The following is a 14,396-nucleotide window of genomic DNA, read 5'->3' on the forward strand; positions in this document are numbered from 1 at the left end:
TGGTTTGGTTCATAATTCATTGAACCTGTTGACTGTGTGTTGGTTAAAGGTGCAGTGTGTAATATTTAGCCTATTAGCATTTAGCAAAACAAGCTTGGTTAAAATGAAACATAACATTTATAAGTAGATTTTATTCATACGTAGGGAGGGTCCCCTCTATGGAAGCTGCCATCTTGGATTTTTGCATTTTGCCTGTTTCTATGGCACCATAGAAGGAACCAAATAACAGTTAAGCATGTATTGATTTTTAAACTTCACTGGTTCCCACAGTTATCACCAGAGAAATGAGCATCACACTCCAGAATTGACTGTTAGATGTCGATAGTCCCATTTTTACACACTGTACCTTTAAGTTTAAGATGTTTTGTACTGGTTTAGATGGATTGGCAGTGGAACCTAGAACCCTGTGATGAGGCCTTTAGCTTCTCTATATGGGGCACCTTCTCTTTCAGGTGAGCTAAACCAGTGGCCCCATGTTGGCCTAGTTTGGTGAAAAAAGTGTAAATACTAATGTGTATTTGTCCGGTCAAGGATGTACTGGTGTGGTTTGGTTCTGGATGCATTGGTCCAGTCCAATTCATATTGAGTTGGTCTGGTTTGTTCTTGTTGAGGATATGTTTGCCATGGTTTGGTTAGTTTGAGGATCGATTGACTTTTTTTTTGGTCTGTTTAGGATTTGTTGGTCTGGTTTGGTGTGATTTAGGATGTCATGGTTTGGTTAGTTTGAGGATTTGTTGGTCTGGTTTTGTTTGGTTAGGATTTGTTGGTCTGGTTTTGTCTGGTTAGGATTTGTTGGTCTGGATTTGTCTGGTTAGGATTTGTTTTTCTGGTTTGGTCTGTTTTAGGATGCCATGGTTTGGTTAGCTTGAGGATCAGTTGGTCTGGTTTTGTCTGGTTAGGAGTTGTTGGTTTGATTTGGTCTGTTTTAGGAGGCCATGGTTTGGTTAGAATTTGTTGGTTTGGTTTGGTCTGATTTTTAAGGCCATGATGTGGTTAGTTTGAGGATCAGTTGGTCTGGTTTGGTCTGTTCAGGATTTGTTGGTCTGGTTTGGTCTGGTTAGGAGTTGTTGGTCTGGTTTGGTCTGATTAAGGATGCCGTGGTGTGTATAGATTGAGGATTGAATGGTCTGTTTTGGTCTGGTTAGGATTTGTTGGTCTGGTTTGGTCTGATTGATGACAGTTTTAGCTTTTTGTCCTGGATAGAAGTTGTTGGTCCAGTTGGCCTCATAATTAACAACTGTTTATTTTTTTTTTTGGTCTGGTTTTTGTTGTCAGCCCTTTGAAGACATTTTTGTCTGGTCAGCCTTTAATTCCTCAGCCAGTTCAGGCCAACAAATGGTTGGTGACCTGGCTAAGTCTGATTCACAGTTTGTTGGTCTTGTTTGGAATTTTCTAGCATGTTTGTTCTGGTTTGGTCCTCTCCAGGCCAAACTGATCATTTTAGGTTTTAATCTAGATGAGCTTCTCTGGTGTTGTCTCAATTAGGATGCCCTGGTTTGGTTGGTTTACAGGACAGTTCTGGGGTTTGTTTTGGTCTGGTTATAAATTGTCAAGTGGCTCAGGATGTGTTGGTCTGGTTTGGTTAAAACCACTTCTAAGTCCAGTCCAGAATGTTATTGTGTGGTTTAATTCAGGATATGTTGATCTCAATCAGGATAAGTTGGTTGAGACTGATTACAGACATTCTGGTTCAGCTCAGGATAGATGCATAGAAAACAGACAGTTTGCAATGCAGTCATCAGGCTTGGCATGGATCAGAAAGCTGTGTTCTGACCAAGTCTGGTTCAGGATTTGTGGTCTGGTTTGGTCTGGCTAAGGATGTACTACTCAGGTCCAGGATGGGCTGATGTGGCTTGGTCTTTTTTAGGATGAGTTGATCCATCTCGGTTTTTGTTCAGGCTTTGTTGGTCTGGCTCAGTAGGGGTCAGGATACATCGGCTCCAGTCAAGTTGTGTTGGTTTGGACTTGTTAAGTTCAGTTTGTGTTGGTCTGGTTTGGTCCAGTTCAAGATGTTTTAGTCCACAAAGGTTGCTGGTTTCTTAGTTTGTCTCAGTCCAGGAGGTGACCCAGTGTTTTGGGGACTTCCTGCCTCTGGATGAAGACACTTTGTCTTGAATCAGGAAACCATCAGCATCAGTATACTGCTGCTGCTTGTCTTTATCCATGATCCTCCCCTGGTGGAGCACTGTAGCCCGCCACGCCCTCTGGCGTTCAAAGAAACCACACTGCAGACAACACAGAGAACAGGATAAAGGTAAACAGGAGATGGACACTGTGGTAGAGTAGATAAAAAGGAAGGAGACAGAGTGCTTTAACATTGACTTGAATATCCTGGTTATTAGGCTTATCCCAGTTTTAAACATATTCATGGTTTGGTGATTACATGCACACAGAGAAATCAGGTTTTTCATATCTCTATAAACATGAAACATGCCAGTATCCCACTTTCTAAATTTTGGATCTTATTTTCCATGTTTTTTAATGGTGATTTATTCTTGTAAAGGGGACATTATAAATGATTTTTCCACCTTTCACGTCGCTGTTGAGGAATTTTGTTCCACTCTTCTTTGAGTAATAGTTTTAATTCAGCCATAGTGGAGGGTTTTCCAGCATGGACGGCCTGTTTTAAGTCATACCACAGCATCTTGATTAGATTTAAGTCTTTGCCTTTGACTATGCCACTCTAAAACCTTTGTCTTGTTAATTTTTAAGCCATTCAGGGGTGGACTTGCTGCTGTGTTTTGGATTATTTTTCTGCTGTATAACTAAAGTATGCGTGAGGTTAGAAACTGCAGGTCTTTAGATGTTCTGGGTTCTTTTGTGACCTTCAGGATGAGTCGTCTAAATGCTCTTGGAGTAATTTTTGTAGGCTGGCCACTCCTGGAAAGGTTCACCACTGTCTCAAGTTTTCCCCATTTGTGGATAATGGCTCTCACCATGGTTCCCTGAAGGCTCAAAGCATTAGAAATGGCTTTGTAAGCCTTTTCAGACTGATAGATGTCAGTGACTTTGTTTCTTATCTGTTCTTGAATTTCTATAGATGGTTCCATGATGTGTTGGAGATCTTTTAGCCTACTTCACTTTGTTAGACAGGTTCTATTGAAAGGATTTCTATATTCAACAAGTCCAGCATCAATCAGGCCTGTGTGTAGTTTATGAAATCGAAACTCGGCTTTAAAAAAATTTAGTTTCTGAAATAATCATTTAAAAACTATATTTTTTGTTTACTCAGGTTATCTTTGTCTCCTGTTTAAATTTACTCGATGATCTGAGACATTTAAGTGTGACAACAATGCAAAAACTTGAGAAATCAGGAAGGGAGAAAACACTTTTTCAAGTTCTCTCTGTAGCAAATCTGTGTGTTTTAATATGAAGTGTACATGCCCAAACATAAAAACAGGATACTTCAAACCAGGATAATCAAGCCCATACAGAGACATTCACTTTGACAGGAAGTAAACAGGAAGTAGAAAAGGTCAGGTATCAGTAGCAAAGACTGTAGAAGGATCAGCACAGTTATTGATCAGTTAATAGAAGCAGGAGTCAGATGAGCTGCAAAGAAGGAAGGAAGTGAAGAACTTTATCTGGAAAAGCACCTTCCAGATAGCAGAGAAAAACAGTCAGTAACAGCAAGCTACTACAACAGCAGTCAGGTAATAATAAGTTAGACTGTATCCTTAACATGACCCAAACAGTTCACTACCGTCAGACAGCATATAGTCGCGTATGTGCAATCTGGGGCCGCTTCCAATGCAAACCCAGATGTGCCTTTTTCAGTGCCCTCAACATGGGAAATTTATAAATGAAAACAAAACATCAGTTTTCTGTTTAGTAAATACACCTGAAGAGGTTCAGTTTTTACTGAACAGAGTCCTTAATTCAAAAGAGGTAAATGGAGATGATGGAAATGTGCAGCACTGGTCATATTGTGTGTTTAACCTCCTGAGATCTGAGCTTCATCTTTAGTCCCTCCCACTTATTCAGAATAATTAGGAAGATGAGTTTAAAAGCTCAGCTTTGTCTTTGAACAGGAGTTGATTTTAGCCATAAATTATGTACAATATCATTTATTCCCTCAATTTTAAAGAATATATCTAAGATTTTGTGTAAAATTCTTAAAACATGTTTTTACAGCTTCCTATGAAAATACCCCAAATTTCTTCAAATATTCCTCAAATGTATCGATGAAACTTTATCATAAAGCCTAAATAATAACAAAAATTAAATGTAACTTCCTGAAAATTAAAAAAAAAAAACATACCCCAAAGATTTCAAATTCCCCAAAATGTACAAAATATTTCCAAAGATTCCATGAAAATTCCCCCAAACATCTGAACAAATTCCCTGACATTTCCACAAAATCCTACACATTCCAAAAGACCCCCTCAATTTTCAATCAAATATCAAAAAATCAAAAAATATTTTTTTCAAATTTCTGTGAGGATACCCAAAAATGTCTCAGCAAATTCTCCACAAAAAATTAAGTAAAATTCACCTAAAATACACTCCCCAAATTTACACAAAAATGCCAGAAAATTTCCACACTAAAGCTCCCCAAACCTTAAAAAAAAATCCCATGAAAATTCTCAAAAATTTCACAGCAAAAAACTTTCGATAAAGCCTCCAAAATGTGCAAAAATATTCCTCAAGATTGAATAAAAAAGTCAGAAAATTCCTCCAAAAATGCAGACAAATTCCCTGAAATATCCAAAAAATGTACACATTTCAAAGGACTCCCCCAATTAACAATCTAATATCACAAATGTAAAAAAAAATCAAAATTTCTGTGAGAAAACCCAAAAAATGTCTACGCAAATTCTCCCCTAAAATTTAATCTTTACACAAAAATGCCAGAAAATTTCCAAACGAAAGGTCCCCAAACATCAAAAAATTCCCATTAAAAACTAACAAAAAAAAAAAAGAAATTTACAACAAATACGTTCAATGAAACATCCAAAAATGTACAAAAATATCCCCAAAGATATATATTCCCTAAAATTTCCTTGAAAATTTTATTTTTCAAGTGAAATACTTAAACTTCAATGGAAATTCCAGACATCTATCTAAAAAATTTTAACAGTAGAAATGATTACTATGTTGTAGGAAAGCCAGAATGTAAAGTCCTCATATAAGAATGCAGGGTCTTAGGAGGTTAACCACGTCACAAAGGCTACGTCTCTTAGCATGTTGGACGTGCCCAGCTCCACTATCAACATCAGTTAGGCCAGTTTCTAGTCTGTCCATTAGAACCAGACGTGACAAGTTGTAGCAGTACGACTCAGAAACAGTCAGAAACGCTCAGATAGAGTGAAAATGAAGCCAGTATCAAATACAATCTAAAGCAGTCAGTAGGAAGTAAGAGGAAGGAGCAGTCAGAGACACTGAATAACAGCCAGTCACCCAGCAGCCGGTCCTTACAGCAGGGCTCTCTAGCAGCAGTGCCCCAGCCTCAGAGCTCTTCGTCCAGCCTGTCATGCTCTGATGGCTGACTCTTCATGTGGGCTTTCTGGGTCTTAGGCTGGTACAGCTCTCTGGTGCTAGCTCTCTTGAAGAAACCACACTGAACAGCAAGGGGCGACACAATGGCACTTTACCAACCTTTACCAACTTTACAAATACATGATTTCATGGTGAATGCACAGAAAAACATGATAAGTAATAGACTTTGGTCAGTAGACTGAGAAACACCCTGCTATAAAACGGAATTGTTCTGCTTTTGTCTGGTGGACTTCCTTAGAAAGAAGCAAGTTTACCTTCCAAAGCAGCAGGCAGATCAGAGCCAGCAGTAATACTCCTGCTAGGACAGACACCATGATTATCCACAGTGAGGCGCCAGAGTCCACCTCCAGTCCCTGGTCTGGATAAACGTCTACTTCAATCTGCAGAGGAGGTAGATAAGGAACATCAAAACACTGCACTGTTGAAAAGAGAGGGGATGCTTTAATAGGGTGTTTGATTAGTGGATGTGATGTAAGGTCAGTTTCTTGAGGATGCTTGCAGCAGTTTAGAACCTCTGTGCTCTGAGAGTCCATGCTGACTGATGGTTTGCTAGTCTGCAGCTTCAAAGTCGCTTTGCCTCGAATCGTCACAGTCCTTGCATCATTGTAGTCCTGACAAAAACACAAGAAAACCTGAATCCATGAAAAAGTTTGGATAACGAGTGTTGTGTTGCACAGCTTGTCCAGGCATGAGATGGAGGCTTCTTAAAGCCGACTATACTTTTTATTTTTGCCTGGATATTTCAGTGCTTTTAGGACACAAAAGTACCTTAAGAATAAAGAATGTTTTTCTGATCAAAACATGGCCGTTTTGGTTTAATTTCTCTAGGTAGAAATTACAACTTGCCCCCCAAAAAGGGGAATTCTCTGCAGAACCTCTGGCTTGTACCTCGATCATAGTGGAGTTCCACAGTCGTGCTCTGATAGCCAAGGTTGCTGTGTTGTTCATGTTGACTAGTGGACAGACGAACTTGACACATTTAGCCCCATAAGCACAGTCCTGCACAGACAAAATGTATGAAATTAGTACTTGTACCTTACTGAAATCCATTATGAAACATAACAAGTAAACCTTAGACAAGTTTTAACTTTCACAAGATGCCACAATAACTCTGCAGGAAGTCCTCAAAAAGACTGAAGTAAAACAACACACACTTTTGGCATATTAATGGGAATTATATTTTGCAAAGCTGTGACCAGAGCTTGACTGCTTAGAAAACCTGAGACACTGCAAGAACGGAGATGTTTTTGTACCAGACTGTAGGACTTCTTTTTCTTTCCCTGCAGGTGGAGGACAGGTAGAGTTCTTTCACCCTTGGACACCTTTTTCTCTTGGACCGTCTCCTCAAGACTCCTTCTCCTCCTGTTCTTCTCATCCTCTTTTGACAGCTAGGCAAAGAGAAATTCATTAGCAATGGATCAGGAGTAGGGTTACATATATAGGCAGTTTTTTAATTGTAGGAAGTTCTCTTCTAACAATAAACAAAGAAGCATTCATGTGAAAGTAGAACTACTGCCTGGTGTACAGTTGCTAGACAGTGGATGTGCAGTGGTGGTTCAAGAAGCTGTGGTTTGTTTGTTTTTGCCCATGACCTACAAAATCTAATCAGTTGATCGTTGAGTGAGAGTGGACATTAAGCCCTGTGACACTGACCTTTGACCTATAGCCTCAAAATTCTAATGAGTACATCCCTGAGGCAGAGGGGCCATTCATGCAAAGTCTGGAGAAAATCCCTCAAAGCCTTTTGGTGCTTCATAACTGATTTTTTTCTGAGTGTAAACAGTGAGGGAGGAAGGTTTCCGGTTAGGGACCTCAGAATTCCGTCTCTCCTTTTTGCAGATGATGCGGTTCTGTTGGCTTCCTCAACCGGGGACCTCCAGCAGGCACTGGGCAGTTTGCAGCTGAGTGCAAGGCAGTCAGGATGAGAGTCAGAGGCCGTGGTTCTTTGCCGGAAAATGGTGGATTGCTCCCTCGGGTGGGTTGAGTCTCTGCTTCAGGTGAAGGAGTTCAAGTATCCCGGGATCTTGTTCATGAGTGAGGGTAGCAAGGAGAGGAGGATGGAGCATCATCAGCAGTATTGTGGGCTTTGTGCCAGTCCGTCGTGATGAAGACGGAGCTGTGCCAAAAGGCAAAGCTTTCGATTTAGCGTTCAGTCTTCCTCCCAACCCTCACCCATGGTCATGAAGTCTGGGTAATGACCAAAAGAATGAGATACAAGTGGCTGAAATGTGTTTTCTCCTGGGCTGGGCTCAGCCTTAGAGATAGGGTGAGGAGCTCAGACATCCGGGAGGAACTAAGAGTAGCGACGCTGCTCCTTTGCATCAAGAAGAGCCAGTTGAGGTGGTTCAGGCATCTGATCAGGATGCCTCCTGGGTGCCTCCCTTTGAAGGTCTTCTGGGAAAGTCTAGCTGGGAAGAGACCTCGGAGAAGGAGGGATTATTTATCCTGTCTGGTCTGGGAACACCAGAAGGAATTTAAAATCTCATTGAGGAGAGGGATGTCTGGGTTGACTTGCTCAGCTTGCTACCATCGCAACCTGGCCCCGGATAAGCAGGAGAGGATTGATGGGTGGATTGGTGGGTGGTCACATTGAATCTGATCTTTATATCAGATTCAGGCCACTTATACATTTAGTACCAAATAAAATACATATTTGATCTTTTAGAATTTAACCACAGTTTGAACTGCCAACAAAGAATCTGACCATTAAGGCCTGCAGTGTGAATGTAGCCTTTGAGATCCTGCGTTCATTAGAATGGCCTGGATATAGGGATATACAGGCAAGAACGGACAGACAGCCCAAAAACCTAATGCCTCTGGCTGTGGCTATTGTCGTCCACAAAATGTTCTCATGAAGAACAGAATATAGTCTCTCTTAGGGTAGATTTTTGAGAGGTTATTGACTGTGGTGAGTAGGTATTGCTTGAGGAGTTCTTAAATGATTGAAGAGGGGTCTTTGTGGATATCTGCAGGGAGGTGTTCCATAGGGTGGGGGCTGAAGTGCTAAAGGCTTTGTCTCCCTTGGTATAGAGTCTGGGGTTGGGAATATAGAGCAGGCCATTGTTTGGAGGAGCAGAGGTTCCAGGGCCAGGTTGGAGAGATACTAAGGGTCAAGGGCATGGCGGAATTTGTAGGTCAGAATCTTGTTCTTAATGGCAGCCAATGAAGGTCGATAAGGGTAGAATTAATGTGCCACTGGACCCTCGTGTTGGTGAGAACCCTGGCAGTGGATTTTTGGACATACTTGAGCCTGTCCAGGGTTTTGCTGGTTAGTCCAGACAGGATTCCATGCCTTTTTCCAGCAATGCACAAGCTAATGACCATTACTTTAAACAGGTCAAACTGAAGCTGATAATAGTTATAGTTACCTTGAGGTTGAGGGGGTTGATGATATCCTCAGGTGGAGTACAGTGAGACTGTGATGTACCGTTCATTTGGATTTCTGTCAGGTACAGCAGCCACTTTCCATTGGGGACCTCTAATGGCCAATCAAATTCCACCCCAAGGTCACCCAGTTGACCCAGTGGCTTCCCAATAATGTGAACCTATCAGAGAAGGGGAAATATTTACACCTGACATGCTAGTAATCTACCAATAGACAGAGTTTAGACTAACCTGTAAGGTAAAGAGCACCAGACTGCCAACATCGTTTGTCGTTTTCATGGCCGACTCACCAACCACCTCACCACTGAAGGAGATGAATTCTGGGGGATTTATTCTATCAGGACAACAGATAAGAAAGTAGAGGTCATCAAGTGAAAGTTTAGCACTGAATCTTAAACTCTTTGTCTTACTTACAGAGTGAGAGATGTCTGCAGCGAATAATCAACCAACATGGAGATGTGAAGAGGAAATAGATCTGACTGCTCACTAAGCCTGAAGACATAAAAACCGTTAGAACCATCCAATAAGGAGCATTAACACAAATGCATGTATGTGTGAGTCTTACGTGGAAAGCTTTAGCTCAGACTCGATCACTCTAGTGTCTAAACTGATCTCAGACGGCTGAAATATGATCAAAACCTGAACCTATAGCAGGGAGAGAAGGTGGAGTCACAGAAGAGTTCTGCAGAAGACTGGAATACAGAAAACAGTGCGAGCAGAACCGAAAAAGCTGTTATAGATGGTAGAGAATGTTATGCACCCTGTGATTGCTTTTCAGTGGATTCCCAACATCACAAAGAAGAGCTGTGTTGTTGACAGAACACCTCACAATGTCCTGGACGTCTTTCTGTTGAAGAAACAGAGAAAAGACTGTAGAGTTAACACTTTTGGGTTAAGTCAACACATTTGTGAGTCTCAAGCAACTCCATGTCCACTCACTCAGGTTCTCTAGGGTTGTGGTCCCCAACCACCAGGCCATAGACCAGTACTGGTCTGTTGGTCATTTGGCACCGGGTCACACAGAAAGAATACATTTCTGATTCTATTTCTATTTCGTTGACTATCAGAGTCTGCAAGATGTTGCTGGAGGGGAAATAGCTCAATAAGCAGACATAAGTAGAGCCTACAACTGCCAATAAAAAGGAAGCTGCATTTGCCCCCCAAGACCAGGGTCCCACTCAAAATACAGGTGTATTGTGACAGGTGATTTTAATGCGACGACTGATTCAGCATTACAGTGAGCATTTTTTCTGCACTTTGTTTTCATGCTACTTATATCATTTTATTTGGGTGCATTTGTCCTTCACACATTGATGGCCTGTCAATGAAAATGTTTTCTTTCATGAAACAAGTCAGTGGTGCAAAAAAGGTTGGGTACCGCTGCTCTAGGGTACATTTTCAGCCAACCATTTTAAACTTTCATTCAGTTAAGTCCGTCAAGTTATGCAATGTAACCGAAGCCTAGCAAATCAATCATCTCCTTCAAGGTAAACCCCAAGCCAAACAGTCAAGCCCACTTAAGTAAATCTTCAGTCATCATTTAAGTCCTCCAGGATTAACCTTGAGCTAATAGGTCTGATACTTCATAGTAAGTCTCAAATCAACCATTCAAGCCTTTAAGGGCAAGTCCACAGACATTCAGTCAAGAATTTTAAGCAAATTCTCAGGCAAATCAGTTAAGTCTTTAGAGATTTGTCAAGCAATCAAGTCAACCTGGAAATTTCCCTACTCTGAGGTCAGTGAAGTCTTATCTTATCTGAATTTCTCTGTGTAAATGTGAAGACAGTCCTATTTGGGTTAGCCAGAGAGCCAAGTCTTCAAGAGTACATCCTAAGTCACCAGTCAGATCCCAGGGAATGTCTTAAGCTATGAAGTCAAGTACTTTAAGTAAATTCTTAAGCAAAATAAATCACTCCTTCTTTGTAAGTCTCAAGCCAGTAAGTCAAGTACTTCTGGATAATTCCCAAGTCAATCTTTCAGTCCCTCCGGTACAACAGCCAAGCAAGTCCGAAGCCTGTCAGTGAAGTAAACAAAAAGAAATGATCCGCCACACAATGAGATAGACATTTCTTTTTGTTTACTTCGGACCTGCTACGGACCAGCACCTGACTACCTGGGCTGTGCACGGGGATCTCCGTTCAAGATCCTGTCAGTGAAGTGTTTTAGAGAAAGTCAAGGTCTCATGTCAACTGCCACTTGAAACTCTGGTTAAGTCAAGGATCAAGTTAGAGGACAAGCATCTACTACCTTTGTTCGGACCGCAGAGTAGGTGAGGAACCGGGGAATGCTAATCCTTAAAACTGTGTTATGAGCATCCTCTGCTGGTCGACCTGGTGATGGTGTATTGCTGACGTTGACTTCCAGAAACAATCGACTAGTGCTGCCATCATAGTACCACATCTGTTTGTCCTCCTGCCTGGAAACAGACAAATACAGGAATACACAAATCACAATATGGCAGATGACGTCCATAGAGGGAACAAGTGAGTGGACAGAAGATACACTGGCCAACTTGGAGCCATTTCTGCTCCACCCTTCAGCTTTACTCCGTCCATCATCTTCTGCTTTTCTGGGGCCAGATGGCAGCAGGCTAAGCAAGACAACCAAGGCATACCTTTCCGTAGCAACACTTTATAACTTTTTCTGAGAGATTCTGAGGCTTTCCCAGACCAGACCAGAGAGGTTATATAATCCCTCTGGCAAATTCTGGGACTTTCAAAGGGAGGTTGCCCAGCAGGTATCCTGATCAGAACCACCTCAACTGGCTCCTTTCGATTTGAAGGAGAAGTGGCTCTCCTCCTGGTTCTCTCCTGATGTCTGGACTCCTCACCCTATCTTTAAGGCCATGTATTAACAATCTTATTCTTTTGATCATTACCCAGAATTCTTGATCAAAGGTTTTCCTGCCACTTAGTTCAAATTGCACTCAACCACTGCGAATAAAAAGCCCACAGGGTTGCAACTCCATGTTGCATTAGGGATGATTAAAGTTGAAAAATCAATTTTGTACGTCTTCTGGGGTAACACCAAGTCAATTTAAGTGTTGATTTTTTTCAAGTCCATGCCTTGGCAAGTACTTGAGAAAAAAAACAAGTTTAGTCTGAGGTCTTTTTTAATTTGGTGCCAATCTTGGGAACCTTGGCTCTAGGAACTGATATGGATTTCTTATTATTTCAGAGAAAGCCAGTGGTTAACGTTAAATATCTCCCAAGTAAGAGTCTACATGTTTAAATAGAGGTTAGGTCAAGCCACATCAAGTCTTAGGATAACTGGTTCAGCAAGACACAGGATAAGGATCGATGTACGCAGTGAGGGAGATTGGGAATAATGCAGATAATAATATGCAAAGATAAATACATACATTTAAAAAATGCAATTCTCACCCTGCAATGCCACTGGTGGGCAAGGGTTTCTGGTTCTCATCTGTGAACTGGGCGCTCATCTGCAGATTACTATGGCAGAGATTATCAGAACCACAAGCCTTCAGGAAGTGGATCTGATAGAAGGAGAAAACAGTAAAGAAATGTTATAACAGTGAGGAACTTTCACTTATGATTGCAATGAGAGAGTTTTATGTTGGTTCTGACTGCACTGGTTTTGGTGGTATCGGTAATGGATTTAAGTATGGTAGGTTCATAAATTGCAGTGTGAAATCAGCTTGTGATGGGAAATCTGTCTCTTGTAAGAAATCCACACAATTTGTCTAAACTCAGAGGGAGCTTTTTGTTTGGCTCCTGGGCGGCTCTTCATTTGGTACCAGTTTGGCTTTTTAAACATGGATCAAATAATGGTTAAAAAATGGAGGAAAGGAAACTGGCACTCAAACGGGAGCTAGCTACTGTGGCTCACATTAAAGTGCTGTTTCTTAGGACAGGCCCGTTCATGGACAGCACATCTTTACTTGGGTATTCACCCCACAAGTTTGATTCGGTTGATAGCACATAAAGTGTAGTGGTTGTACTCAGCGTATGTTGAAATTTTCTGATGCTAACTGCAGTGTACAGGTCCATTTAGAGCTGTAAAGTAGTAAAAGTCCTTAGTTCCCAGTCATTCGTAATGGCTGTCCCTCACTTCCTACCCCCAACAGGCATTCAGGTTCAGGTGGTTGCAAACAACCTATAAGTCATGTTGGTTCTGATCTAGACTCAGATTGCTTCTGTGGGGCTCTGGTTTTCATTGATCTAGATACTAAATGCTTTAGAATTGAATTGTGTGTATTTCTGATGATTTTTTTAATGGATTTCAAAAGGGTTCTGTGTAGTTCTAACAAGATTTTTGGGGTTGTTCTATATATGTTTGGCTGTTTTTTCAGTTGAGAGTTCTAGGGTGCTCTGTTCAAACCAGCAAATTTACTGACTGGCTTTACCTGGGTTCTGTGGGGTTTTGATTCTTGTTATGCGGAGTTCTGAGCAGTTCTGTTATTTCTTACCTCTGTTCTGATTGGTTTGGGTGTCTGGCTCAGCACTGGGAATTGTTTTAGGTCCTGTATGGCCTTTCTTTTCTTTGGAAGCTTCTCGTACAGAGAGACGTTCAAGGAAAACACCAGAGGTTCCACTTTGTCTCGGATGGTGCGGCTCTGCAGGACATAAAGCACAACCACACCTTCATTTGCCAACTTCTTCTCTACTATTCTTCACCAGTATCAGTGATTTTCCTCCTGTCTCTGCACAGCCTCTTATTACAACTGCATTGTCTCTCTCATACCCCTTTTCCACCAAGCCAGTTCCAGGGCTTGTGCTTGGCTAGAGGTGGAGATGGTTCAGAGTTGGTTCAATTGAACCGACAAAGAACTGTTTCCTTTTCACATGCTGGAGCTGGCCCTTACAGCTACATCATTACGTCACTGTAAATGTCACATGTTTTTTTCCCGGTAATCAGAGGACTGCCCTCTCTTAGCTGGGTGATGAGCTACCATCCAATTGACAATTTGAACTTTGCCAAGTCTTTTTAGTGTGTTGTGGTGAAATTGTAACCTTTGCTACTTTAGTATACTTAAGAAAGGTATCCCTGGGGTGTCTGCAAGACCAACTAAAGATATCAACATTGTAATCCAGGAGTTTTTGCATCCAGTTTTCGAAACCAAACGTAACTATGGAAATCGCCTTTTTTGGGGGGGATTTGACTCTGTGGACGACTGCCCAAGCAATTCAACCCATCTAAATCACACATACATATACTCAAAGGTAAGAGAAAACATTTTTAATACAGACAAGATGTGATATCCTGTTAAGTTTAAGTAGCTTTAATGCTACTCAATAGCAAACCTACAAACCTACATTGCTAGTTATGCTAGCATAATGTTATGCCGACACTGCTGCTCCGTCAGGTCAGATATAGGAGCATATACCGTTTTGGCACTCTGCTGTGTCATCCTTGGTCCTGTACTGACCTTTCCAATCCCCATAATCCTGAACCTGTCAGCATTGGACACACGGTCTTGCCAAAGAGAAGTCATTACAGAGGAGTCCGGCCTGGCCATGAGTCACTGGCCATGAGTCAACGCCCACAGCAGT

At 41.5% G+C, this 14,396-nt stretch overlaps 1 protein-coding gene across 4 annotated transcripts in view; it reads right to left on the minus strand.

Annotated features, from left to right (window-relative positions):
• Positions 1 to 239: 239 nt before the first annotated feature.
• Positions 240 to 14,396, minus strand: part of LOC121529121 (integrin alpha-3-like) — a 50,591-nt gene continuing 36,434 nt past the window's right edge. For 3 of the 4 annotated variants that reach the window (XM_041816823.1, XM_041816822.1, XM_041816826.1), the window contains 14 exons: positions 13,313 to 13,459; positions 12,267 to 12,379; positions 11,131 to 11,299; positions 9,644 to 9,730; positions 9,449 to 9,528; positions 9,298 to 9,375; positions 9,115 to 9,217; positions 8,868 to 9,044; positions 6,753 to 6,887; positions 6,388 to 6,498; positions 6,012 to 6,110; positions 5,754 to 5,879; positions 5,419 to 5,560; positions 240 to 2,225 (listed from right to left, as the gene is read on the minus strand). In XM_041816823.1, the coding sequence (XP_041672757.1) occupies positions 5,450 to 5,560; positions 5,754 to 5,879; positions 6,012 to 6,110; positions 6,388 to 6,498; positions 6,753 to 6,887; positions 8,868 to 9,044; positions 9,115 to 9,217; positions 9,298 to 9,375; positions 9,449 to 9,528; positions 9,644 to 9,730; positions 11,131 to 11,299; positions 12,267 to 12,379; positions 13,313 to 13,459 (1,536 nt within the window). In that variant the 3' untranslated portion in view covers positions 240 to 2,225; positions 5,419 to 5,449. Of the gene's footprint in view, positions 2,226 to 5,400; positions 5,561 to 5,753; positions 5,880 to 6,011; positions 6,111 to 6,387; positions 6,499 to 6,752; positions 6,888 to 8,867; positions 9,045 to 9,114; positions 9,218 to 9,297; positions 9,376 to 9,448; positions 9,529 to 9,643; positions 9,731 to 11,130; positions 11,300 to 12,266; positions 12,380 to 13,312; positions 13,460 to 14,396 lie in introns of all 4 variants that reach the window. The other variant, XM_041816824.1, reaches the window with a different exon arrangement.

The sequence above is a fragment of the Cheilinus undulatus genome, linkage group 21 (assembly GCF_018320785.1).
Source record: "Cheilinus undulatus linkage group 21, ASM1832078v1, whole genome shotgun sequence".
In the NCBI taxonomy this organism is placed as follows: Eukaryota; Metazoa; Chordata; class Actinopteri; order Labriformes; family Labridae; genus Cheilinus; species Cheilinus undulatus.